The 26,929-nt window shown below is 43.7% G+C and overlaps 2 protein-coding genes and 1 long non-coding RNA gene across 5 annotated transcripts in view; 2 read left to right on the top strand and 1 right to left on the bottom strand.

Moving 5' to 3' along the window:
* HOOK2 (hook microtubule tethering protein 2) overlaps positions 1–6,216 on the top strand; it is a 33,405-nt gene extending 27,189 nt beyond the window's left edge. For both annotated transcript variants that reach the window (XM_081319959.1, XM_081319960.1), the window contains exons 17-22: positions 358–392; positions 614–699; positions 1,030–1,133; positions 1,854–1,961; positions 4,011–4,082; positions 4,802–6,216. In XM_081319959.1, coding sequence (XP_081176085.1) covers positions 358–392; positions 614–699; positions 1,030–1,133; positions 1,854–1,961; positions 4,011–4,082; positions 4,802–4,939 — 543 coding nt within the window. In that variant the 3' untranslated portion in view covers positions 4,940–6,216. The remainder of the gene's footprint in view (positions 1–357; positions 393–613; positions 700–1,029; positions 1,134–1,853; positions 1,962–4,010; positions 4,083–4,801) is intronic.
* A 2,684-nt stretch (positions 6,217–8,900) lies between these two features.
* Positions 8,901–22,492, bottom strand: BEST2 (bestrophin 2; the record flags this gene model as incomplete). Its single annotated transcript, XM_081315612.1, has 9 exons — positions 8,901–9,953; positions 10,259–10,413; positions 10,644–10,724; positions 15,099–15,251; positions 18,653–18,730; positions 20,087–20,241; positions 20,612–20,845; positions 21,667–21,761; positions 22,341–22,492. The coding sequence occupies 9 exons, from the start codon at positions 22,490–22,492 to the stop codon at positions 9,356–9,358; spliced, it is 1,701 nt and encodes a 566-aa protein (XP_081171738.1). The 3' UTR covers positions 8,901–9,355.
* On the top strand, positions 13,555–20,741 carry LOC308660966. 2 transcript variants are annotated; one of them, XR_014024850.1, is made up of 3 exons: positions 13,555–13,862; positions 15,039–15,243; positions 20,552–20,741. It is a non-coding gene; the product is annotated as an uncharacterized lncRNA (long non-coding RNA). The 2 variants fall into 2 exon arrangements; XR_014024851.1 differs by having other exon boundaries at positions 15,035–15,243.
* Positions 22,493–26,929: the final 4,437 nt, after the last annotated feature.

Genomic DNA, 26,929 nt, shown 5'->3' with positions numbered 1-26,929 from the left:
TGCCTTAGAGGATCTGGTGTCTATGGAACTGAATGCAACTCTCCAGCTGTGTCTTCATAATATATTTGAATTCAGGAGCATCCCAACAACCTTGTCTATTTTAGTTTGTGATCGTAAATCTGTACTTTAATCTTGCCAACCTCCAGTCAAAGTGAATTTTTTAAAGCCAGTGTATATGTACAACAGGTTCCCGGGACTTTATGTGCTGAATGTACATAGGTTTTAATGTTGGGTGCCATATATTCCAAGCATAGCAGTACTCCTTCTAATGGGCAATGAGAAAATGTTAGATTGTTCCAGTCTGCTTTCTCAGCATGAACACAATTCTGAGCACTCATTTCCTTTTTTCTCTCTCAGTCTTCCCTGCTGCAGAAGAAACTGGAAGAGCACCTGTAAGTGATTCCATTCAGTATTTCAGTATTTTATATTCTCTGAATATAAAGCCTAAGAGACTTCCTATAGTACATATTTGTCAACCTGTTAAAGCCTCTAGCAGTACTGTTTGAATCTTATTGGTTGTAAGGCACTTCCAAACCACAGTCTTTGACCTTCTGGCTGTTATTCACAAAAACAGTTGTGTAACACATTCCAATTTGTCTCATCTTCTGTCCAGAGAGAAATTGCATGAGGCTCATGCAGAGCTTCAGAAGAAGAAGGAATGCCTTGATGAGCTGGAACCCAAAGTAGACAGCAGCAGCAGTAAGTGATTGAAAGTTGCTCCTATTGCTTTAGATCAGGGGGTCTTCAAACGTGGTCCTTTTATGACTTGTGGACTTCAACTCCCAGAATTCCTCAGCCAGTAAGGGCCAAGTTTGAAGACCCCTGCTTTAGATGCATAACAGATTGGACTAGTTTTCTTGACCACGGAATGAGAAGAGGTGCTCTGTAACCAGGATGAAATTCTCAGCTGAGATACCCGGAAGTTCCTGAGATTTGGAACAAAAATTCTTTTTCCCCTCCCCCTTCCCCCGCAAACTTCCAAACTGCATACTAGAGAATAGATAACCGGGTCTCTCCCGTTTCCAACAGCTGCCAAGAAAATTGATGAACTTCAGCAGACATTGAAGAAAAAGGATGAAGATATGAAAGCTATGGAGGAGCGGTATAAACGCTACATGGATAAAGCCTGCACAGTAAGCAAGGCTTTTGTACTTGCACCGCTACATAGGAACGCAATACACACTGTGTTTATTAAATCTCGTGGATTTGCTGGCTTCATCTGTACTGCTGAAGCAAGATGTATTTCAGCCAAGATTTGTTGAGGTCATAAGAGGCTGTCTCTTAGTTAAGCAAATTATGTTATGACTTGTCTAACTAATTCTTGATTTGTTCATCTTCTGTTTCTTTGGTAATTATCTTACTGGTATCTCTAGGGTCCTAAGAGCAATAAAGCACCATTTACTCTGTAGGGTTTCTTGAAGGCACTTGAGAGTTTTTCTCTCTTTTACTTGTGTGCATTTTTCTGAGGAGGAAATGAAATATCTCCATTTGGCTTGTACTCATTAAAGAGTCAGGAGAACTATATGATTGCTAGGGATAGTGAGAAAATGCAGTAGGGTGCTCTATTTTCAGGCTGTTCCGATTTTGCACATACATGAGTTAGAAAAAAACTTGGACAAGTAATAGTATATGTCAGGATTCTAAATTCAGGCACAATGGTCATGGTCAATCAAAATAAACTACTAGTCACGATTTAGCACATATGTGAACCAGACCAATAACTTTGTGAATACGCTGTTTGGTAATGGAGGGTAATTCATATCAAGAATGTTGTCTCTGAGCTTTTCTAGTATCTACTAGTCCACATTCTCAGAGGCTTAGTTATGATGGCAGAGGCTTCACTTCCTCTACAGGTTATCAAGAAGCTAGACCCCAAGCAACAGCCTCACGTAGTTCCTTTGGAGATTCAGGCGTTGAAGAACCAGCTGCAAGAAAAAGATAAGAAAATAAGCCACCTTGAGGTGAGGTCCTCTTCCTTTGTTAAGGACAGGGTAAGCAACTTTCCCATGGCTAAAAAAAGTAAAGGTAAAGGTTCCCCCGCACATGCCTGCTTGTCGTTTCCAACTCTAGGGGCCGGTGCTCATCTCCGTTTCAATGCTGAAGAGGACGTCTCCGTGGTCATTTGGCCAGCATGACTAGATGCCAAAGGCGCACGGAACGCTGTTACTTTCCCACTGTAGTGGTCCCTATTTTTCTACTTGCATTTTTACGTGCTTTCAAACTGCTAGGTTGGCAGAAGCTGGGACGAGTAACAGGCGCTCACTCTTACGCGGCACTCAGGATTTGACCCACCAAACTGCCGACCTTCTAATGAAACTAGCAAAGGTCTATTGCAGATGCCTTACCAGGCTGTTAATTCTTTCACATCTGCGTGGCTTGACTCTCTATCTTCTTTACACCTCATGAAATTGTTTTTTTTTCTTGCAAGCTTCTTCTTCTTTAATTGGCAGACTAGGAATCTGCAGCAAAACTGAAGGAATGTCCTTTCTATCTCACCCAAGGTTTAAGTTGGTCTTAAAATACTAGCTACAGTTATGTCTTAGTATAGCAACAAATTAGTATGTATGACTATATACTAAGGACTTCTTCTTTAGAAACTAGTTGGACCAGGCCAAACAGTACTGTCTGGAATAATTTAAGCAGTTCTGATGAAGAGTTTTTAAAATGCAAGCAAGGATCTGACAAAAACTTTGCTAACCTTCTATTAGTAAATCAGGGGCTTTATTTATTTTTATTTTTTTGCGCTGAATGTTCATTTAATTTTGCTCAAGAATAAATGTAGGTTGATCACAGTTTTTGATCTATGGGATTTTTGGAAAGCATCCTGAACAGCCCACGTTCTTCTGAGGCAATCTTCAGTCACAAATGTTGGGACTGCCCCCCCTCCCCCCCCGCTTTGTGATCATCAGCGCATGTAGAGCGTATAATCCCTTTTCGGTCTGCTTTGCTGATTCTTTTGTTTTTTTCTCGGTTTCTCGTGGTATTTTTCTCCTCCCCATCCTGCCGTTTTTTGGAGGCTCACTTTGCTTTATAGCCATCCTCCTGTTGCCTTGGTATAGTCTTTCCAAATCATCTTCAGCATTTTTATGACATCGAGGAATCGTTTTTCTTTCCTTTTCTCCCCTTCCTGAATCGGATTGTGGAATGTTGTGAAAGAAAACAAATACTAAAACTAAAGGCCAAAGTTGTGCTTTAAAGCAGGGTTTTTTTTCCCAATCTCCTTTGGAACCCTAGGCTTCTGCAAAAATCTGAGGGTTCCATGAGACACTTAAGGGCCAAAAGTAATTCATCTGGATGCAGTCAATTTTCTATCGTTTTCCTTTCAATCAGAGATTTGGGGAATTATTTTTTTAACTGATTAAAGAATAAGCTTGAAACCCCTGCTCTGAAGGGAGTCTTCTTAAAATTGAAGATCTAATGCAGGGGTGTCAAACTCAATTTCATTGAGGGCCACATCAGCATTGCGGTTGCCCTCAGGGGGCCGGGTGGGTATGGCCAGGGTGGGCGTGGCCTACTGGGTGGGCGTGGCTAGAGTGCGTATGGCCTGCTGTGTGGGCGTGGCCAGCTCTACATCGTTCGCATCAAGGGTGCCTATGGGGGCCTGGGCAGGAGTGGGACAGATCTGAGGGTCTCTGGCAGAAGGAGATGAGACCGGGGCAAGGGCCAAGGCAGTGGGGGCCGTTCCCTCACTGTTTCCAGGATGGCTTCGCAGGCCACATGAAACCACTTTGTGGGCCGGCTCCAGCTCCCGGGCCTTGTGTTTGACATGTCTGATCTAATGGAATTGAATCCCTCTGCAGATGCTGAAGGAGGAGAGGCATGTAGGTGCCCTTCATCCCATCATCCTTGGTTGCTCCAGAGAGTTTCCATCTGTTTAGGGCACACTGTTTGGGAAAGTATTTCATAACATTTGAAGGGTTTATTTTTTTAATCTTACCTGTAATGTTCCCAGCTGCTCTGACATTCTTTGGTATTGAAGGGATTGTATTCTCATTTTCTCATTGTATTAGTCTGATTTTGAGAAGACAAAATCTCAGCAGGAGCAAGAAGAAAAACTCATCATCACCGCCTGGTACAACATGGTGAGTTTGACCTGGGTTTGAGAACCTGAATGATATCTAGTAGCCACAGAACTGTCACCGCACAGAAGCAGTTTATCCTGGATATAGATGCAGGCTCACATTTCCATACGCAGAGGCAGGTCATCAATACCCAGTTTACTATCCCAGAATTTTTAATTATCTTCTGGCCAATCAGAGTTTGCTCTTGATAAAAATATAAAAGGAGAGAATCTTTTCATGCTGTGGGGGCATGCACATCATTATTAACTTGAAAGAGAACAATACATTTAGTAAGATCAAGAGTTTTCCTCACCTCTTGACATTTCTAATAATCTAAATTCTGTGCTGAATAGCAAAAAATAAGAGGGAGCAAAAAGACGGCAGTGCTAGTTTGCAAGCAACAAGCAGTTCTGAGAGAAGAATCTTAAAATCAATGGGAGTTTCTGCGATTCTCCATTGTGGGGATTTGAGCTTGTGTGAAAAATAAATTTGCTTTTCTTAGCATTTAACCTAGATTTAACTGTGCCAATTGAGCACTTAGTATTTTATTGGCCCTTCTGCAGTGTAAGGGTCTTAGACAATTGTTACATGCTGATTTAGGTCTAGCTTTCAGCATCGCTGAATATTATTAAATACCTGGGCTGTTTGACATAATTACATTTTCTTCAGTTCAAAAGAATATTAGAGAATTGTTATCCCGGTGTCTGACAACGCAAGTCAATTCCTTTCCCCTGTTACAGGGCCTAACACTGCACCAACGAGCTACAGAAAAGCGATCGTCTAATCCTCCAACAGTCCAATCGTTCTTGGCCCAGCAAAGATTGGCCACCAATAATCGTCGGGGTCACCTGAGCCGAACTCAGCCCTTGTTGCTTTGATACAGATGAGTCGCCTTTACAGATTGTGATCTGGAAAAACTGTTTAGTGCATGTGTGCTTTGAATTTATCCCAAAGCAGGGTTGAATCTGAGCTCTTACTCTGTGCAGTGGTGTCTGTTTGGGGATTCCAGCCTCCGTCCATATTGCTGAAAATAATTTTCTGCTGTTCAAGAGTCCTTCTCCCCTGAGCTTTTGCCTCTAAAACTAGGTGAATATGGCCCGGGGCAGCCATGGATTGACTTTTCTCCAGCAAATATAAACTCTGACCTGACTTTCCTTTTACTACACACTGCTAGGAGCTGTTGTAAAACGAGTCCCTTAGAGAGGTGCTCTTCACCACTACTTGGTCAACCCTCCTCTCGCATTTTACATGATGTGTGACATTTGTATAGCCTTAAGAGTGCTATGTTTAAAAGTTAAAAAGTTTATTTCATGCTACAGGAAGGATATTTTAAATTTCTGGTAGATTGGCTCTCTTTTGCTATAGTGTGAATACAGGCTCGCTCTGCCCGTCTTGAGAATTGAATGTACAAGGGTGAGGTAATAGCTCTGAATGTGGACTTTTGATTAGGGATCGAGTCCTGTGACAACTAGTAGCAGCTCCGACACCTTCTCCTTCCATTGTGGCAGCACCTAAAGCTCATCAGACATAGCTTTGCTTAATGGTTACCTTCCAAGAAGGGATTAGTGCAGGAAAAAACCACAAGTTGAATCTCTATAAACACTACCTAGATACAGACTTAAAGAAAAAGGGAAGCTTGCAGTCCTGCCCATGAACCATTTGAGTGTATTCCTATAACTATACTGTTTTCACAGCAATATTTAGAGTCTGGTGCTTTTACTTAACAACAAAAAAAGGTACTCTGTTTTACTCTGTTAGTATGCCTTGTCTAATTTTGGATCACCCTTCCATCCTGGAAGTTGTAAGAAGCTGTTTCCTTTTAAAATCTGTTCTTTGGAGTTTGTTTTTATTTTTTAGTAAATATAGTTTTACTGCTGTAAATTATACATTTTGTAAAGCAATTTGTTCATCTGGGCAGGTCTCTGCCTCTTTATTTTTCTATTGGACAGAAACCTGGCATGCAATGTTAGGGGAGGGTGACAGAATATGCCTGTAGGATCTTTTCATTACAAATAAAGGCTCTAAAATGTACTTTGCCATCTTATTCCTCTCGTAGTGCTGATGTCCCAAAGGCTAACTTCCTATACCATGCCTTAGGAATTATTTTAAAATTAAACCTTTGTCTTTTTATGTAAAATAAACAAATGGTATATATTCCTTTGGTCTGGTCTTTGGGGGAAGGGAATCTGAAGTTTAGGATCTAAGGTCATATATTATCATCAGATAAACTCCAAGATAGGACCCTTTTTTGTTTTTATTGCCATTCACACAACCATTATTATTGCCACATAGTCACTACTAGTAATTTTTTGTTCTGAGCATGTTATTTTCAACTGAGAAGCAACAAGAAATATCTCTTAAAGAATTTCATGAACTATTTTTGGCAGCAGTGTGGCTTTCCAAGGCATCCAGTGTCGGAAAAACCTTGCTGTTGATATTAACTCTTAGTTAAGAGAATGCTAACTCTCTTGATAGGGAGAATTACAATAAAACCATAACAGTAGTATTGCCTACTGCAAAATGTTTGACAAATATTTGATAGAGCATATATATATATATACTCACAAAAAATATCTGAGTACCACCAGTCCCCCTGCAAGGTGTCAAGAACTTGATGACTAAAAAAAAAAGATGAAGTACAGATAGTCCTCGACTTACAACAGTTTGCTTAGTGATTGTTCGAAGTTACAGTGGCACTGAAAAAAGTGCCCCCCAAGCCACAGCTGAGCAAGACACCTGCCTGCCCGCCCGGCGGTGCTCTTCGTCCTGTCCGAGGTTTCCATTGTTTCTGTTGAGAATTGGCAGCAGGGGTGGGGTGGGGGGTGTTTGGTTTTTATTCCCCACCCCCTCTGCTGGGTGGTTGCAGCAGATTTTGGTTACTTCACATGACCCTGGGACACTGTGAACATCATAAATATGAATCAGTTTCCAAGCGTCTGAATGTAAATCACAAGACCCTGGGGATGCTGCAACATTCCAGCTGATCGGCGCTTCTTCTGGGCTTAGCAGACGTGCTGGGATCAGCACCGAGCTCCAGCTGGAGCCTGGCGCTGGTCCTGGCGCTTTCACTGAGCCCTGACAGCCCTGCAGCTCCAGCCATCTTTCACTCAGGCTTGTGCAGTGCTGCCACTGGTTCAGCTCATTCCCCTCCCTCGCTACCACTTTTCTAGGATGGTCATGTACCACCTGCCAGGTGCCAATGTACCACAGGTGGTACCTGTACCACTGGTTGAAAAGCCCTGTTCTAGATCATTGCAGCACTCTGACAACTCTAGACGGCTTAGAGGATATATGAAAGATTAAAACAAGCAGAGTATGTTGACCTTCTGGAAGTCTCCAAAGTCTTTTTCATCCTATAATAACTGGACTCCCAGCTTTGTTTCTTTTAAACAATTTATTTTAAATAAGAAATTCAGTTTGTTGCATCCCTTTAGCGTAATCTGAGAAGTAAGCTCTCTTTAATAAACTTTAATATTTATAGAGTCTTGATTTTTCAAGTTTTCTGGGCTATGTACAAACCACAATATTTTGCCAAATTTTCTAGCTTTGAAATGAACAGTGCAACTAGCTTTAACAATCTTCATCTTTTATATCAAGTTTGATTATAAATATTATAATAGACTAATGTTTGTGACGCACCAAACGTTTTGAATTTGAAACACACCCTGCCCCAAGCCTAGAACAGCTGTTCTGCCCAAACTGAAAGAGCACCAACCTGGCATTTTCACAACTCAACATTGTCATTGAAATATTCCCAGTGATATTTTAGAATTGAAATGTTTTGCTTAGCAGTATCATACATGGCATAAGATTAATATAGTACTTGCATTTTCTTCCTTTCTATAATGGAACTTAGAGTCCCATACACAAGGTTCTAGTATGCTTTCCTGGTCGGTTTCAGCAAGGTTACTGAATTATATATCCCTTTACTTCTTTGACCACAATAATCAGTGTGTTCTTGCTGCTGTTTGCACCAATACAAATCAAGTCCTTTTTTTCCTTCCAATTTCATCAACTAATAGGTCAGCTTTGTGCTAAATTAGGCTGTCCCTAGTTGCATAGCTCTTCTTAAATGAAATTAATCACCACAATGCCCCATTATTAAAAGTGTTCAGGCTCAGTGTTCATATGCTATAGCTCAGGAGCCCCCAACTCCTGGTCCACACAGTGATACTGGTCCGTGACCTGTTGGGAACCAGGTTGTGTAAGTGGTGGGCACACACGTGAAACCATCCCCAGCAGGACACTGCCACAACTGGTCTGCAGAGCCGGAAAAGTTGAGGACCGCTGCTGTAGCTCATTTGAATATAAATAATGTACTCCAATAGGAGGGTATAGTTTTAAAATTGGAAGGGTTCTTAAAATCATTTTTTTTATTTGCTATTCTAGAGCTTAGGCATGAACAAACTGTATATTTAATTAAACATTTATCTCTTTCAAGAAAATGCCAAACCTGTGAAAATAGGAAAAGCACCTGAGCCTGATGAGTATTCTTAGACATTTGAATAATGCATCTATTGACAATTGTATTGCCCTAGGAATACTAGAGGTTTACAATCAGTCCCTTTAAAGTCTAGTTTTCCCTGCCTCCTTCAGTCAGTCTTAATGTAAATCATCTAAAGGGTGGTAGAGACCTAAGTATGCAGGTTATTTAATGAAAGTGTCTCTGGCATGAACAATACAAACAATACATCTCTGCCATTCTTCCCGTTCTTTCCAGAGGCCAGAATAACATTTTAAAATGACAAACGTTTGTCAGAATGAAGTTACCCACTACTTTGTTAAAGGTGTAAGGAATTACGGTAAGATTTAAAGCATTAAAAAGTCTCAATGTTTTATAAACAAACATTTAATAAAACATAAAAATGTAAACTTTAAATCAATTGACTATACAGGGTTGTGAAAGAAAAAAGGTGCCATAGAATTCATCTACATCTTGGCTTTTTCCTTCTCAGTTTTATCTTGAGGAGAAAAAAAGAATGGGAAACATTTCACCAACACTGCAAAGCAGTATGATATTCATATCTACTCTATGTTCCTATGTAGTCTATTAAGTTAAAAGCAAGGTTTAAAAACTAGCATTTTCTTTGGTGGAAACAGAGTATTGAAATTAAGAGTGTCTCAACAACCTTTGTCTTAAAATTCCCCCAAGCCCCTGCCACAAAGGTGTTTCTTTACAAAAGTAGATTCACTTCTGCTGGTCCTTCCTTTCAGGGCCTTCTTCCAATAAGATCACCATAACAAGATGTCCCCGGCAGTAACTCCATCTCAGCTGTGGATACCCAATAACTGGGTCATGCCGTACTTTCCTCTTCAATGGGGCTCTGCAGCCATGGGGGATAGCTGACCCCCTTGCTGGGCACCTCCTTTGGGTTGCGAAAGAAGGAAGTGTCTGAAGAGTCATGTTCTAGGAGAGGCCAGGACAAGACATTTGTATTAACTGATGTATCCACAAGGGGCTCTGGATCATGGGGGGCAGCTGTAACATTCTCCTGGCCTGACGCACTCTGAGAAAGTTCACCCAGCTCAACAATGTGCGAATCAGGAAGAACACTTTCTGCTTCCTTTCCTGGGCTGCTGGTATCATGGTCGGAGTCTCCCACCCTTTCAGGGAAGAAGGGAATGCTGTTACTGCGCATCTGCTGACTGGCAGGTGGGGTACATGTGCAGTCAAGGGCCTGCGTGTCCTGACAAAGGCAGCTGTAGATAGTTGATGGTTCTGAAACACAGCTGCTCTTGCGCTTCAGCAGAGAGAGACGGCGTCCAAAACCTCCTGGGGTAGGAGCAGTAGAGAGCAGTCGGTTCAAGAGGTGGGCAGGCACATGGCGGCTCTCTTCAAGGCCCTCGGCAATCTCCTCCAGAGGCTGGAACTGCATATCCTCCTTGGCCAATCTGGAAAGCGAGGAGAAGCGGTTGAAGGAACTTGTTCAATCATTCTGCACTAACCATAGATACTTCCATTACTAGAAAGTAGCAGGGTTTCCCTCAAGTGGGAAATGCATAGTCACGGTGTTTGTACAATTACAGTCTCAGCAATGGGGAGCTTCACGCACACTGGGAAAAGATTGTTGATCTATCCCAAATAGGGAAAACCCAAAAGGTTCGTCCCCTTGTGCCCCGCTCTTGCTTCTTTACCAGTTAATCATTTATTATTATTATTACTAATTTTTGCTCTGCATAAAGAAAAAAATCCTTACCTCACATCAAAAGTGGAGCCTTGGAATGACGGCTGTTGCAACAGAAAAACTGTAGCTGCTGTATAGGGGGCACGTGGGTTTGAGGCATCCCAATATCTATCCTTCTCCAGGAGAGGCAAATCCCCATACATCTCATCCACAGCCATCATGGAGACCTTCAGAAGAAAACCAAACATGAAGAATCCCTTTTGCAGGCAGACAGTACTGGCGTTTGCCTGTCTGTTTGTCAATATGTGTTTAGGATATGTATGCACTGGGGTAGGGAGGGATAAGAGTCTCAACTGTAGGACGGGGTGGGTTTACAACTATTGGACCATTGAAAAATTCAGCTCCACTGAACATTGCTTTGTCAATTCTTAGCAGAAGAGGAGAGGTTGGGGGTTACCTGGAAGTTCCTGTCGATCAGTAAATTGGTTTCAAAGTCGTCGTCATCCTCTCCAAAAGGGTTGATGAGTTGCTCAGCCACCTGCAAAGATCCATAGTGAGACAAAGATTGCTCCCCTCACAGTCTCTGTTTCTAACCTTGCACAGAGCCTCCCAATCTTCTGCCAATTATACAAATAGATGGAGGGAAGAAGCTAAACCTAGAACTAAGAAGAAATTTCCTAACAGTCCGAACAGTTAATCAGCCAAACAACCTGCCTCCAGAAGTTGTGAATGCTCCAACACTGGAAGTTTTTAAAAAGAGATTGGACAGTCATTTGTCTGAAATGGTATAGGGCAGGGGTGTCAAACTCAATTTCATTGAGGGCCGCATCAGCATTGCGGTTGCCCTCAGGGGGCTGGGTGGGTGTGGCCTGGGTGGGCGTGGCCTACTGGGTGGGCATGGCTCGACACTCCCACCGGCAAGTCCCGAACCCGGCTGTGATGGGCGTGGCTTCGCCCGAACACCGCGGAGCGCGCCGCGGCTCCGCCGAACAGCTGGCCGGCGCCCAGCTGACCGGCGCGCTCCCTCCGGATCGGCGGCAGTCCCCCTGTCGAGCCCCAGACCCTACCGGGATGGGCGTGGCGTCGCCCGAATGCCGTGAGGCGCGCCAAGGCTCCGCCGGCAAGCTGGACGCCAATGGGATGGGCGTGGCGTCGCCCGAACACCGCGGAGCGTGCCGCGGCTCCGCCGAACAGCTGGCCGGCGCCCGATTGTTCAGCGCACCCCCTCCGGACCGTCAGCTCCGTCGGGTCCCGGGCGTTCGGTCAATGGGCGTGGCCTCGCCCGAATCCTGCAGGACGCATCGCAGCCCCGCCGCACAGCTGGCCGGCGCCCAGCTGATCGGCGCATCTGCCTCACCTCGGCGGCGGAACTCTGGGCCGCAGGAGGTGTCCGGGCAGGAACAGACTGGGGGCAACGCGGGACCGAACGGACGGACAGGGCCGCCCCAGCAACACGTGGAGGGGTGTGTGGCTATGCCCGTGTTGTCACCCTCATTCCCTGAGCGCCTAGCAGGACTGGGGGGGGAGCTCGCAGCCGCAATGCCGGCACGGACTGGGGCGCACGAGGGAGGCTTACCGGGAAGAGGGCTTGGCGGGCCGCAGCGGTGCACACGGTGGGTGGTGGCTATGCAAGGTGATGGGTGGGGCATTTATGGGGAGGCGGGCGGATGCCGGTTTGCTTTGAAGGGGTGGGGTCAGGGCGTGGTAACCTGATAAAAGAGCGTTGAGGCTGGATGCCTCAACGCTGACTTTACCGCGGTTTGCTTTGGAGAAGAAATAAACCTTGTTACGCGTTCCTTTTGAAGTGCTTTTGTTGCCTGGCAGAGGACGTCGTGACAGTAAGTCAGCGTTAATCTAGGATACCTACTGCTGTTACTCACGCTTTGGGCATGGCAGAGGATCCATCGGGGCTTGATCTGGCAGCCGAAGAGGAAGGGGCTGTTGGGGCTGCAGTTGCAACTCCCCCTGATCCTGGCGAGCCGGAGGGGCCAGCAGTGCGGCCGAAGACCAAGGGGGTTATAGCCTCGGCTGAAGCCGGTGACAGTTGGGAGGTAGGGTCTCTGGCTCAAAGCGGGGGAGGGTGGCAAAGCCCTTCCCTGGAGCGTTGGGACCAAGACCGTGGTGAGGGCCGTCCACGGGCTGGTGTGCCGGCTTGGAGGGAACGGCGGTTGACGGAGGAGGAAGGCGAGGAGTGGAGCTACTCTACGGCCCCAGGGGCCTACACGATGGACGTGTTGCGGGACCGTTTTGGGGAGTTTGGCTATCAGGACACTGCACCTTGGTCGCCTGCGGGACCGGCTCAGGAGTCGCGGCGGTGGTCACTACAGAGGCTGACACCCGACCAGGCGGGCCAGCCCAGTTTCCGCCTGGCAGGCCCAAGGTTTCGGGGCCCGCCATCACGGCTGACGGAGATGGGAGCTGTTCAGGCCGAACGACAACGCCCCGGGGTGACAGACCAGGCAGAGGCCACCAGGTGGGCAACAACGGCCGGGGCTTCCGCCCGGCCATGGAGCGGGCGGCACCAAGCGCCAGGTACAAGGGGGCCCAGGGCCCAGGGGGTGTTCTGGGGCCCTCCACCACTGCCGGTTACGTACGACGGCCACCCTGACCGGCTTGCCATGTTCCTAAGCCACACCATTCACCACCTGGACCAGTACGGTGCAGCCTATACCTCCCAATGGGCCATGGTGGTGGCTATCACAGCAAGCTTGCAGGGAGAGGCCGCGGCATGGGCGGCTGACCTGTACGGCGAGCATGCCCGGGAGCTAGCTGACGTCGGGTTGTTCCTGGAGTCACTGCGGACGCAGTTCGAGGACGTGGCCCGTACTCACAGAGCCGAGGCGGAGGTGGTGGGGCTGCGACAACAAGGCAGGCCCGCAGCGGAGTATGTCACTGAATTCCGCCGGGTGGCTCGTAAGCTCCGCTCTTGGCCGGAACGCTTGCTGGTACACCACTTCCAGTCGGGGCTGGACGGCGCGCTGCGGAGGGCGTGCGTGGTGCGTGGAGTGCCCGAGCGACTGCTGGAGTGGTACCGGGTCACCGTAGAACTGGACGTCCGGCTGCGCGAATGCAGGGGTAAGGCGGAGGGGGTGGTCGGGACCCGTAGGACCCCCGAAAGGCCGAAGGAGGAGGGTCGGAAGGCCGTGGCCCCAACGGCAAGCCCACCCGTGCCGCCTCCAAGATCGGCTATAAGGTGTTTCCGGTGCGATCAGCCGGGGCACCGAGTGGCCGCTTGCCCCTTTCCGGCACCTCGTGCCGCCGCAGCAACTCCCACCGGAAAAGACCCTACCGGGATGGGCGTGACACTCTACATCGTTCGCATCAAGGTTGCCTATGGCGGCCTGGGTAGGAGTGGGACAGATCTGAGAGTCTCTGGCAGAAGGAGGGTCTCTGGGCCAGGGCCAAGGCAGTGGGGGCTGTTCCCTCACTGTTTCCAGGATGGCTTCGCAGGCCACATGAAACCACTTCGCGGGCCGGATCTGGTCCCCTGGCCCTTGTGTTTGACATGTCTGGTATAGGGTTTACTGCTTGAGCAGGGGGTTGGACTAGATGACCTCCAAGGTCCCTTCCAACTCTCCTATTGTTCTGTTCTTATCTCTTAGCTGTTTTTCCTCTGCCCCAAATCGTATTCACTGGCCTATCATCCCAGAGCAATATTCTACAGCAGCCTTCCAAGGTAAGGGATTCCAGTCATTCCCTCCTAAGATAACCATTAATCATATTGGTTCTCAATAGTGAAAGGACTGGTTGGCAGCCACAGTGGTTGGAGATAATGAGGACTCTTGTTGTCCCAAAGGTGCTTTTTCCAAAAGGCAACTGGACTTCCTTGATATTTTTTTTGCTTTGGAAACATTTCGCTTCTCATCCAAGAATTGAAGAAGCTTCTTGGATAAGAAGCGAAAAGTTTTCAAAGAAAAACAAACCTAAGGAAGTCCAGTTGCCTTTTGGAAAAAGCCCCTTTGGAACAACCGTGACCTGGATGATTGAGAATCTCCATAGACAAGAACTCTTGTTCGACACATCTGGGCAAGATCTGCTTGAGGAAAGAGATGTAGAAAATGCTCCAGCAACATAAAATGGGCTCAGAATATTCAAGAGCCCATAATGATGGATACTTGGGAAAAGATTTGGGTTAGAAATGTAAAATTTACGCAAGCACAATGTTCTGTACCAGCCTGCTACTGGCCCTGCAGAAAAGGCAGGGACAACCCCTTTACAAACGGCAAGAGGCTGGAATAAAGCCTGCCAAATTTATTAACATAAAACAGACACCAACCATGAAACAGGAGCTATGAAACAGGAACTATCTAAGCGGTTGCCTTCAGCAAACCAGCCCTCCCACACATTCCCCTTAAATACAGCTCAGGGCGTGGCCTCTCTCTGCCTCCTTCTGAGGTGCCCCATTGCCTTCCTCTGTTTACTCCTGATTGACTGCCTCCTGCGTCGGGCGTCCTTGAACAGGGCCAGCTGTGGGTCATCTTCATCCACGCTGTCAGGCTCACACAGCTGGGTCTCCACCAGGTGGGAGGGGCCTGGCTGAGGGCTCTGCGGAGCCTCAAAGCCATCATCAGCAAGCTCTTCAACACCCCCCTCCTCCTCCTCTGAGTCGTCCGACCCAACTGCCGAACCCACAGGCTGACCCTGAATCACAACACACAAAACCTAAGAGAATTTTTACAAGATGTTTTATAGATGGCATTTAGATCCTAAAAAGTTAGCATGTATGTATCCAAATCAACCACCTCTAAGTGTTGGAGATGTGGTAATGAAGAGGCAACTTATTATCACATATGGTGGACATGTAAAAATGTTAAAGCCTTTTGGATAAAAATATGGTGGATTTTTCAGAAAGTTTTTAAGAAGAAAATGCTCCAGCAACCACTGCAAATTAACCAGCTCCATCCTGTCCTACCTTGAGCCATCCAAAGTAGAAGAAAAACTGAAGCAGGGTGAAAACAGGAACCCACAGGTCTAGGTCATGTCCTTCATAACCTTGGGCGGGATCGAGGAATTGCCTTCCAATTAGGCAAGAAAAGAAGAAGCTATATACAGCAATGGTAACCACCTGTCAGAGCAAAGAGAAAAGGAAAATGAAAAAGCGGAGAGCTTCTTTGCTCAGATGAAAGGGTTTTTTTAAAATTAACAATAATTACTTAGGATGCAATTTGGAGCGCAGTTTAATCCTTGCTTAATCATCTGTCATTCAGAGAATTAGGACTGCTGAGGAATACAACATATTTTCAGTCTCTTTTTAGGTCAATGTTAATATAAGAAATTATGACGATTCTAATTTTCAGATTGTACATTTAATTCCATGATCATTTAAAAACCCTAAGATAATTTACCATTCCCTATTTAGTTACCAGTGGGAATTAGGACTATATCTCATGTAACATTGAAAAATAGAACAGTAAAGTTTCCCCCCACCACCACCACTTGTTATCCACCAATAATTTAATGCAGAAAGGCACTAATTTAAGTACCATTAGTTACTTTTTTTATCATCCTGAGTACATTTCTTAAGGCAGTGATTGCAAACAAACAGTTAAAGTATGGCTATTCTAGAGCAGACATGTCAAACACAAGGCCTGGGGGCCGGATCCGGCCCGCGAAGTGGTTTTATGCGGCCCGCGAAGCCATCCTGGAAACAGTGAGGGAACGGCCCCCACTGCCTTGGCCCTGGCCCAGAGACCCTCCTTCCGCCAGAGACCCTCAGATTCCCTGTCCCACTCCCCTGTCCCACTCCTGCCCAGGCCCCCATAGGCACCCTTGATGCAAACGATGTAGAGCTGGCCACGCCCATCCAGTAGGCCATACGCACTCTAGCCACACCCACCCAGTAGGCCACGCCCACCCTGGTCACACCCACCTAGCCCCCTAAGGGCAACCGCAATGCTGATGCGGCCCTCAATGAAATTGAGTTTGACACCCCTGTTCTAGAGTAACTAAATATCCTGGATTACTAGGTTGTAAAGGACAGCATTGTAGATAAGATGTTAGGTTGCTGGATGTAATTAACCAGTACGCAGACCAAAATTAAGTGTCCTGATAAACATACCACAGAAAGAATTGTCGGCCATAAGGGAACATCTGCTCTGATAAAGTTATTGTGCAGCCAAGTACTCTGACACAGAGAATATATTATCCGCAGAACTCATGACACACCTGTTGTTTCACATCTTAAAGTGTGAGAGTTTTAAAATGTTCTAAATGTACCAACTCTGCTCTATGGCCAATTTTAGCTGTGGCTTTTGTGGCTTGCTGGTTTTAGATTTTATACACTATCTTTCAAGGCAAAAGCTTCCTTAGGCAGTTACATCAAATAAAATAAAATAAAGCTATACTACTTTACATATGTAATCATTGTGTCAATAATCCACAATTCAAACTTGACTAAGGTTAAAGCAGTCTATTTTTAAAATAACAGCAACAAACTAATTATGCTTAAAACAATGGTAATGGTTTTGGTTACCCAAGAATAAGCTATAATAAAATCAAGGCCAGAACTGAAAAATTGTCAAATGATTCAAAGTGCAGATTGTACAAAGAAGAAACAGTGGATCATATGCTCAGCTCATACAAGATCACACAAACGGATTATAAACACAACATAACATATTCAGGAAAATGATTCACAGAGCTTCTATAAAAATTACCGTGTACCAATAATGAAAAATTGGTGGGAACATAGACTTGAAAAAAGTAGTAAAAATGGGCAGGTTAAAATATTGTGGGATTTCCAAATACAATGTCTTGGCTCATAACGCACCAGATATAACTATGGTTGAAAAAAAGAAAAGAAAGTGTGGGTAACTGATGTGGCAATACCAGGGGACAGTAGAGTAGAAGACAAAGAATTGGAAAAGATCAGAAAGAATCAAAATGTGAAAATTAAAATTGAAACCGACTTTGCTGATCCCACTGCTTATCTGCAGACTGGATGCCATACCAAAAAATCTTGGACGACACTTAGAGAATGTGTGTGTTGACAAAATTTCCATCTGTCGATTGCAAAAGACCACATTGCTTGGATCCGCACATATATTACATAATACGTTACAAGATCCTCAATTCGACGCATATGAAAGCCAACATAGCTAAAGAACCAGCAGCTGTGATTTGACATTGTTGTGAACATATAATAATATATAAAGCAATAATGATACTAGTAGCATAGGATGTATGAGTTAGAAGGGCTCTTGCAGGTTATTCGTACATCCCTCTGTTCCAACCAGGACTCCCCCAGTTCTCCTCCCTTAAGCTCCGGTTGAGCTTCTCTTTTAGAAGCTGACTATTCCTGGCTCCAGTAGCTCTTCTTCATGGGGCTTCCCTTCTAGATATTTTATCATCCAGGTAACTTCTTTCTGAATATGTTCCAGCTTATCCATATCCCCTTTAAAGCATCAGCTCTTAATACAGAACTCCAAATGCAATCTAAGCAGCAATAAGGTATAAGGGAACTGTTATTTCCTATTATTTAGGCACAGTGCATTGGTTTCTTAGCTGCTACCTTAAGTTATTTGCTCATGTTCAAACATCGGGGTACTCTTCTACCTAAATTCTTCTTTTGTGCCCTACTGTCAATTTTCATTTCTCCAGTCCTATATCCATTATATAGTTTTCACTATCGTAGTTATCACAGTTGTACATACTCCTATCTGTTGAGGTAATTTTTATGATTTTGTACTCTTAATTGGCCAATCATTTTAGCTTGGTGTCATTCACAAAATGTACAAGCATCCTTTCCATCTCATTCTTCAAATCAAATTTGTAAAGTAGAACTGAGCTGATGATGTCTGGGGATGCTACTTAACACTTCCTTTCAGAATGATACAGAATCATTCACAAACACTATTTGGTATGGCTGTCAGTCAATTAAACATCAATGCTATGTACAAAAACTATTTGTGTGGAACAGAATTCTACAGAGATTCCATCTCTATTGTTCATTAATCTGATAGTAACCTTTGATTTCTACTCTATACATTGCTGCAGAGACTCTGATGCTGTTTTCTCGGACTACAACTCCCAGAATTCCTAACCAATGACCATATACATTGGGAATTCCCAACATTCCGGTCCCAGGATATATATTGAGAGCATTAGCAAAGAGAGAGTAGAAGATAAGCTTAATTGTTTTTCTCCCGTCTACTGATTTTCTCTTAAAAATGCAATCCCTTACATTTATAAGAATGTTCTTTCCAACTGCTCTCTTAAACCTGGACAAACAATTGGTTGCCTAGGATACAAACGTGTGATAGTCTAGAGAGCCACAAAACAGAACTGCTAGATGCAAGACATGGTAAACCTTCCCATTACCAATTTTCTTTTAAGTCTGTTCATAATCCTTTAAAAATACCTTAAACAAGAGGAAAAGGTCACACAAACCAGAAATGCCAACAATAGGATATGCTTAATCATTCACCAGTGAAATAACATTTGTGTACTCAGTATCTGACAGCTTACCTGAGTGTATACCAATGGTACACTGATCCAGTCATAGTGGTAAAGCATGCTGCAGTTGCCACGAAATTGATTCAGTTCCTGGGGGGAGAGTGCAATCATCACTACTTGTGTGAGGTATGAGAACTTTCTACAACTACATATTTATTTTATTTATTTTATTTTATTATATTTGTATACCGCCCTTCTCCCGAAGGACTCAGGGCGGTGAACAGGGCACATATAAAAATACAGAATACAAAAATTAAAAAAAGAATTAAATAAGAGCCCGAGCTAAAAACAGTAGAATAATATAAAAATCCCCAATAAAAAACCCAGCACATCCCCCATCAGGCCAGGCTGGCTTGTTCAAATAGGTAGGTCTTCAGACCGCGCCGGAAGGAGCGAAGGTCAGGTGCCATCTGGAGCTCAACCGGCAGCTGATTCCATAAAGCTGGGGCACCCACAGAGAAGGCCCTCCCCCTGGGGGCCACCAGCCGACATTCTCTGACCGGTGGCACCCTGAGGAGGCCCTCTCTGTGGGAACGCACAGGGCGGAGGGAAGTTGATGCCGGCAGCAGGTGATCCCCGAGGTACTCCGGACCCATGCCATGTAGGGCCTTGAAAACCATTACCAAAACCTTGAACCTCACCCGGAAGACAACTGGTAGCCAATGTAGCTCGCGGAGCAAAGGTGTAACATGGGAGTACCGGGAAACTCCCAAGACAACTCTCGCGGCTGCATTCTGCACCAGCTGGAGCCTCCGAGTGGTCTTCAAGGGAAGCCCCATGTAGAGAGCGTTGCAGTAGTCCAGACGAGAGGTCACGAGCGCATGAGTGACCGTACACAGGGCATCCCGGTCTAGATAGGGCCGCAACTGGCACACCAGGCGAACCTGGGCGAAAGCCCCCCTAGTCACAGCCACTATATGATATGGCTTTCCACAATGCCTTCATATGGCTTTCCACAATGCCTTCAGTCATATGAGTAGCTTTACTCAAATACATAATGACTATGACTTTTTCTGGAATGAGACAGAGAAATGTGATCCGCTGATTCTCCTGGACTTCTCAGCGACTTCAGAAAAAAAATTGGCTATATATCTTCTAACTTAGAAGCATTGGTGTTTCAGTAGCTCCATCATCTAATTCTGGAAAGTAGCATTAAGATATTGTTCAGCAGTCTTGTGGTAGTTAAATTGTAGATGTTGGGAACTGCCTGTTAGGCTGGAAGGAGGGGTCAAGAGAGGACCTAGTTTTGAGTCCTTAGTTGAATGCTTTGCTTAATTAAATTAATTATATATATGCATAGCACTACCACTATCCACTAAGAAAGATGTAATAAGAATAAATATCTTAAATGTCAGAACTTCAGAAACCTGAAGTTTCTCGGAAGTGGAAATAACTATTAAACTTAATTTAAGTTTATAATTCAAATGCTAAGATTCCCAACCTCACCTCCATGAGCAACTGGAGAGCACAGTTGTCACGTATGCGGCCTTCTTTACGTGCCTGTGCAGCTAAGTTGGTAAACCATATGCAGGGGACCCAATATCGATTGTAGGAAGAGTTGAGATTTTCAAATTTCTTGCGTTCCTCACGAGTCATAAACCCTTGAAACAGATGCAAAAAAGCAGATTTATATATGCCACTCACGCAATTGGTGGAATTCTTTAGGAGACACAACATCAGTTCTCATGCAGACTTTCATACCCTAAGATATTGAGGGTGTATGGGTCTATAATATCATTGTCTCCATTGGCTCTACCGATTATGGTTAATGGCCATGTAGCCCAATATATCTGGATTGTACCAGGCTGAGTAAAGCTGAAAACAGTGCATTACAATGGCATTTACTGGCAACACTTTCCAAATTAAAGGATATCCTAAACAGAGCTTACTTTTATTTTCTCCATTTTTCAGAATGTTCCCATGTAATCGCTTTAGGTCAACAAGAAGATGGGCCTCTGCTGTTACACTTACCTGCTTCTACCACATGGTCCATGGTGGGAAAGCGCTTGAAAACAGCAATGCTGACTGAGCGCAAGATCAAGACTGCTGACAGACTGCAATAGCGCATGAGTGTCCGTCGATAAAGCCGTCCCTTCTCATCTGCACCATGCACATTTCCAGAAATGGCACACATCAAGCGATCTGGCATAGGCATGCTGGTATACTGGCTCCACCAGCGGTTTACTACCAGTGTTACATAGAAGCCTGAGTGAATCCAAGAGATAGGAAGTTATTTATTCATTTATTAAAACTATATTCTGCCTTTCTTCTCAAATTACATTAGAATATGACTTCCACATTCCAAGTCTCACAGGAGGTAGGATTATTTTATTATAAAACCCAAAACAGGTTCTAAAAGCCAAAACTCAGCCATCCAAAGATGTAAACAACAAATTATAACAAATGTGTTATAACAAAATGTGTGAAGTGTTTTTATTCAGTTTTTTAGCCACTGCATTATTTGTATTCCACATTGCTGATTTCTCTTTTCAATAGTCAGTTCAGCATTTCATGCCCACTTAGCATTCTCAGCTTTTGCTGAACTGTCTTAGATCCCATTCCTTTTAAAGTTTCTATTTGTAATTCCTTTTACTCCTTTTACTCATTAGGAATCCAAGAATTCCTACTGCATTCTTATAATTTCATAAGAATCCGTATCCTGCAATAAAATTCATTGCTAATGTACATTTCCCTGAGTAGATGCCCTGTGTTTTCCTCTAACTACCGAGCAAAGGCCAAGATTTTGGAATTAAGAAAATTCCAATATCTTGCCCAAGGTTTTGCTTTTTGCTTTTAGAGATAACTGTAATTTGCTTAATAACCGGTATCCTTTACTGTGCCATTCCCTTGGCAGAACAGGAAAATGAAGGTTCATATTCGAGTCTAAAACTAGAGAGTTGGGAAAATTTCATATGTAAAAAAAAAATCACTGCATTTTGCCCATTATCCTTGAAGCAGATGAGGAGTAGATAAAGGGTTGGAATGGAAATAGCCAAAGGAGGAGGTTGAGAAATCAAGCATCTCACCCAAAACAAAGGAGACAGGAATGAGATTGGCATACTTGTTGCAGTAAATGACCACCTTTTCGAAGATCCGTTTCTGATCTTCTTTTAAGACGTACCTAGAAATAGAAAGAAGACCCAGATTAAGGAAGATTATTATTTGGCAGTGGCTGGCTTCCATGGACCTGGCTTGAAAATTGGAATAATTGAAGGCACCATGTATCTACCATAACACATCATGAGAGACAGTTTTCACACATTTCTTAATTATCTACCTTTGGCTTACTCACGTTTCAGTCTCAACATAGTTCACTTAGGAAGAAAAATACAGACCTATTCACACAGTGCCCCAAACAGGAGAAAGTGAAATCTCTTTTGCTCAAATAGGCTATAATTGACACATGAAATTTCATGAATCAGGTTAATTACACTGTTGTTGAAAATGGGCAACACCTTATTTAAGAGCAAACTTTTACAAGAATTATTTTAACAATATATATCCTCATGCCAAAATACACTTTCCTGAATGAACAATGTCCTTGGGAATTTAGTATGGTATTGTATAGTAACTCTTCAAATTAGAAAAGGAATTTCATAAAACCCCGAATGTGCAGGTGGAATATTAATGACAACTCCAAGCTCTTGGGCTGCCCTGAGAAAACAGGAGGAAAAGGATGCCTACTAATATCCTGGTTTACCGATAAGTAAGGCTTAATCCCAAATAGGAAACCGAGAAGACCAGGAACTCCTTGTACAGCAGTTTGTAGATGCTCCCACGCCAGAGGCTCAGCAATTTGTAGAAGCCACCAAAGCGGGCATTGGCCACCCGAGCTGTGTATGTAACAGTCATGCTAGGCAGAAGGCAGCTCAGTGATCCTGCAAATGAAGGAGACACAGAATTAGATCTTAGTACATACAAACCTCCCTCACCTTCTCTGTTTCTCACAACGGGACTTACAGCAAAGAAAATGTTAGATTCTTTCAGAGCCTTTCATTCATTTTGGACACAGCCGCCGCCTCACCTTTGAGAACTTAAGTTGCCTTCCCCAACCTGATGCCTTCCAGATTGATTCCTTTTGCCTCAACACTTTCCCACAATGACAAGGAGAAACCCTGCGGGGGGGGGGGGGAGAATCCCTTGCTGAAAAACTCGTAGGATACTCTGTGGAGATCACTCCCTTGACTTTCAAATGGGTGTGTTTGTAAAAGAGCTTTTCTTGCCTCAACCCCTGTCAAAAGTGCTTTTCCATTGGAAAAAGTGATAGCTATGAACAGGGAGTAGCATCACCGGGGAGGAGTTATTACAACATCCAAACTGCTAATTGTCATGCAAGAAAGAATACTTGTTACAATGAGAAGATTAAAAAAAAACTCCTCCCTTTTACAAAACTGCTGGTTTTAACTGGGTAGGAGAGTCAGGCCCTCAAGCCATTTTTCCATGGTAGTTCAGCTATCAGCTAAAAAGAATAGCTCTGATTTGCATCTTCCTTTCTTCTTTTATGTCCTCTACAATGGCACAGAGAAATCGATTCCACCTTGCAATCAAGAATGTTCCTAGCAACACCTAGCAAATCAAAAGACAAGCAACAATTCTATATATATTTTTTTCCTTTTAAAATAACACTAAACATTAAAAATGGCAGGGAAAGACAAGATTGCAAGTGGAAGATAACATTATCTGAACGCTGAAATGATCGTGTAAAGTTGTACCAGCATTTGCAGAAGATTATATAATAAAGGGTACATAGAACACCTTAGGCTAAGATGTGGTTGGCTACTTTATGGTTGAGGGTTAATTCAGTAAAGTGTAGTTTGGATTAACAACTTGTGTGAGCACATCCTAGAAAATGACCTCTGGAAGCACAATTATTTGTTACAACAGATAGACAAAAGCAAGGAAAGTTTATGTCATCTTAAAGATGAACATTTATTCCCACATTGCTGATCAAATTCTGCTGTGTATAAAGTTGGTGTTAATAAGGTTACAGATTCAGGTAGGCAACACCATCACCTTCATCAACACATCAAGTGGCACCTTTTGATCTACTGAAGGTTCCTCAAAGAATAGCAGGCATATCAGTCCTGCTCTACCAGTTGGAATAACCACTATTGGAATGACCACTGCTTTGAATTTAAACAATCCTCACTGAAATAGTTTAAAAGCTTTCAGCATCAGACATTACTGTATAATGCAGTGGTTCCCAACCTTCTCTATATCCCCGCACCCCTAGAAAGCTTCTGATATATTCTCGTACCCCTTACAAAAGTTCAAAATAATGGCAATGAATTATGCATACTCACTATAATTTTGAAAACCCAGGTTTTCGCACCCCCTGGAATATCGTCTCATACCCCCAGGGGGTGCGAGCACCCCTGGTTGGGAACCCCGGGATAATGGGAAGCACAGAATACCTGATCAAAAAGTACTAATCATTTTTATGCATCAAATGTGGGTCTGTCATTTTTTTAAAAAAAATTCAGAATGATAATTCTAAGCTTGATAGTTTTTATGCCTTAGTGCATTAGCCTTGTTAGATGCAATTGGAAACAATCTTATATTGCTGCATAATATGCCGCCCTCTCTTGCATAGTCTATGTGGTTTTCTCTGTATCAAATACTGCATGATGTGCTTCCCAAGGCAGAAGCACATCTTCTTATACTGCTATACGTATTGACGGTGTTATAGATACTATAAACTCAATTCTGGAAAAATAGCCCTGTGTTCATTTGAATATATTGCTTTATTTATAGCAATTTTGATTCAAATGGCGCTATCGGGAGTTTCTCTCTGCACTGTCCATATGTTGGAATAAGGTAAAGGTAAAGGTTCCCCCGCACATGCGTGCTAGTCGTTTCTGACTCTAGGGGCCAGTGCTCATCTCCGTTTCAAAGCTGAAGAGCCAGCGCATGTCCGAAGACGTCTCCGTGGTCATGTGGCCGGCATGACTAGATGCCAAAGGCGCACGGAATGCTGTTACCTTCTCACCGTAGTGGTCCCTATTTTTCTACTTGCATTTTTACGTGCTTTCGAACTGCTAGGTTGGCAGAAGCTGGGATGAGTAACAGGCGCTCACTCTGCTACACGGCACTCAGGATTCGACCCACCAAACTGCTGATCTTCTGATCGACAAGCTCAGCGTCCTAACCCACTGAGCCACCGCGTCCCTTATGTTGGAATAAGTTGTCTTATTTGTTTCATTTTAAAATCATTTTTTCTTTACCTACAATGATTGATTGCCTTGTTACTCCCTTATCTTCCTAACCATCCTACGAAGTAGGCACGCTGGGCTGAGAAACAGTGACTGACCCAATGACCATCACTTCTTGAATCCGGTGCCACATGCTAAGTTTGGCCCTCCCACAACTGAACAGCTTTATCTCTCTGCAGGTGTTGTTAGCTGAGCATTTCCTGCTGGCATCCTTCTTGTGGGCAAGAGAAAGAAGGGCTGCTATTCCCAACAGAAAATTTGTGGATAATGGACAAACGTACAGTGAGTACAGCATTCAAATACAAACATTTTAATAAGTGTTATAATCAAATCTCAATCAAGTAAAGGTCCCAAGATGGGAGGAAAATATGCAACGTTCCCACAATTAATACATTATACATTAATACACAATAATTCAAAAGAGTAAAAAGCAGTCCTTTACAAGTTATAGGCCATATACAATAGCAAAGAGAGATGTAAAACAAAACCTGCAAGGATTCCCACAACACTCTTTTGTTGGACCGAGATAACCTTGCCAATACCTCAGCTTTTTGTTTAAAGCAGTTTGGTTTACAGATGGTGGATCAAAGTACTAAACATCTGCTAGGCAACTTTGTACCAATCACTCCTTCCAAGCCCAACCCAGACTATTGCAGGGGGGAAAACAGGATGTAGGATTGCAGGATATGCCACTTTATGCTCCTCAAGAAAATGCAGGCTACAAATCTAATAAAAGATCTTTGGTCATATGGCAGTACAGCAATTTAGCTGGATTATTGACATTTTTATTGGTAGGAGTTCTGCATTTGGCAAAATATGTAGCATTCATCAGAAGATCTTCTCTTGCAAAACCTTGGGGCACAGCTGTAGCCCTTTCCCTTTTTATCTTGAGTTAATTAGTTGTTCCTTCAAGCCAATAGAGCAAGCCCTCGAACTCTAAGAAGAGACCTCTAAATATACTTTAAAGGGCGTCTGATTTAATCTTTCACATGCACAACCTTACCTTGTCCAGATCTAGCAATGCTTCTCTCATCTGGTACATTCTTTTCAGAGATTTCCCCTCCCTACTTGCTATCCCAAGAAGAATTGAGAAATCAGATGCCTTCCCCTGAGGGGACAACAATCAAATCTTCTTGGATTAACAGTGGAAGGTAAAGCCTTTGAAGGAGGGCAACTTCCCAGACTATCTAAATGAGTTCTTCATTAATGAGTAAACGCTAGCCAATTTTTTTTCCTTAACTAAAGTCTGGCTGTGGTACAACTGACCACTTACTGAGATTCAACCCATAAACAAATACCAAAAAACCCGAAGTGTTCTTTCTTCCTTCCTTCTTTCTTTCTTTCCTTCCTTTTTCCCCCCCAGGAGCAGTTGGGGGATGTAAGAACAGAAAATATGAGTAAGAGAAGACTGAGTCTTCAAACCAAAACATTGCTCTTAGGTGAGATGAGTCTTAATGTCTTGAAAATGGAGATAATGCAATAGCATTTTGGTTAGCAAGTTTGGTCTGCATGCAACTATGCTAGAGCCCATACAGTACTTGCCGAAAGTTCTTTCTCAGAGTCAGAAACTCTAAACGATCCTAATGTCTGGAATCACCTCAGGCACAGGTAAGTTTTCTGCAGGCTGCATCAATTAATGGGAAAACTCAGGAAATGGAAACATTTCATTCCTTTAAGATTTATATTGTCTAAGTCCCTACAGGAAAACAAAGACTCTCATAGCTGTTGATAGACCAAAGGATATAGTATATTCTTTACTGAATCTACTGCAGTGTAATTCTCCCTTGGAAAATGGCCTCAAGAGAAACATTGAACACAGTTTCTACCAGTTCCAAGGAGGTGGAGTGTGTGTGTGTGTGTGTGTGTGTGTGTGTGTGTGTGTGAGTGTGGAGTGAACAATTCAGGCAATAAGTACTGTCCTTAGCCTGTCATTGCAAATGTAGCACCAGACTCTGAAGGTGACATTAAAGGACTGCAAAAATAATTTTAGAATGATCTTAAATATATTGTCATGCTAGATATGTGTAGATTAGACTACAAACAGTCTGATAATTTCACCCATCCTTATTGCTTAAAG

Source organism: Vipera berus, assembly GCF_964194415.1.
Source record: "Vipera berus genome assembly, chromosome: 2".
Taxonomy (NCBI): domain Eukaryota; kingdom Metazoa; phylum Chordata; class Lepidosauria; order Squamata; family Viperidae; genus Vipera; species Vipera berus.
This window is presented reverse-complemented; position numbering and strand designations above follow the sequence as displayed.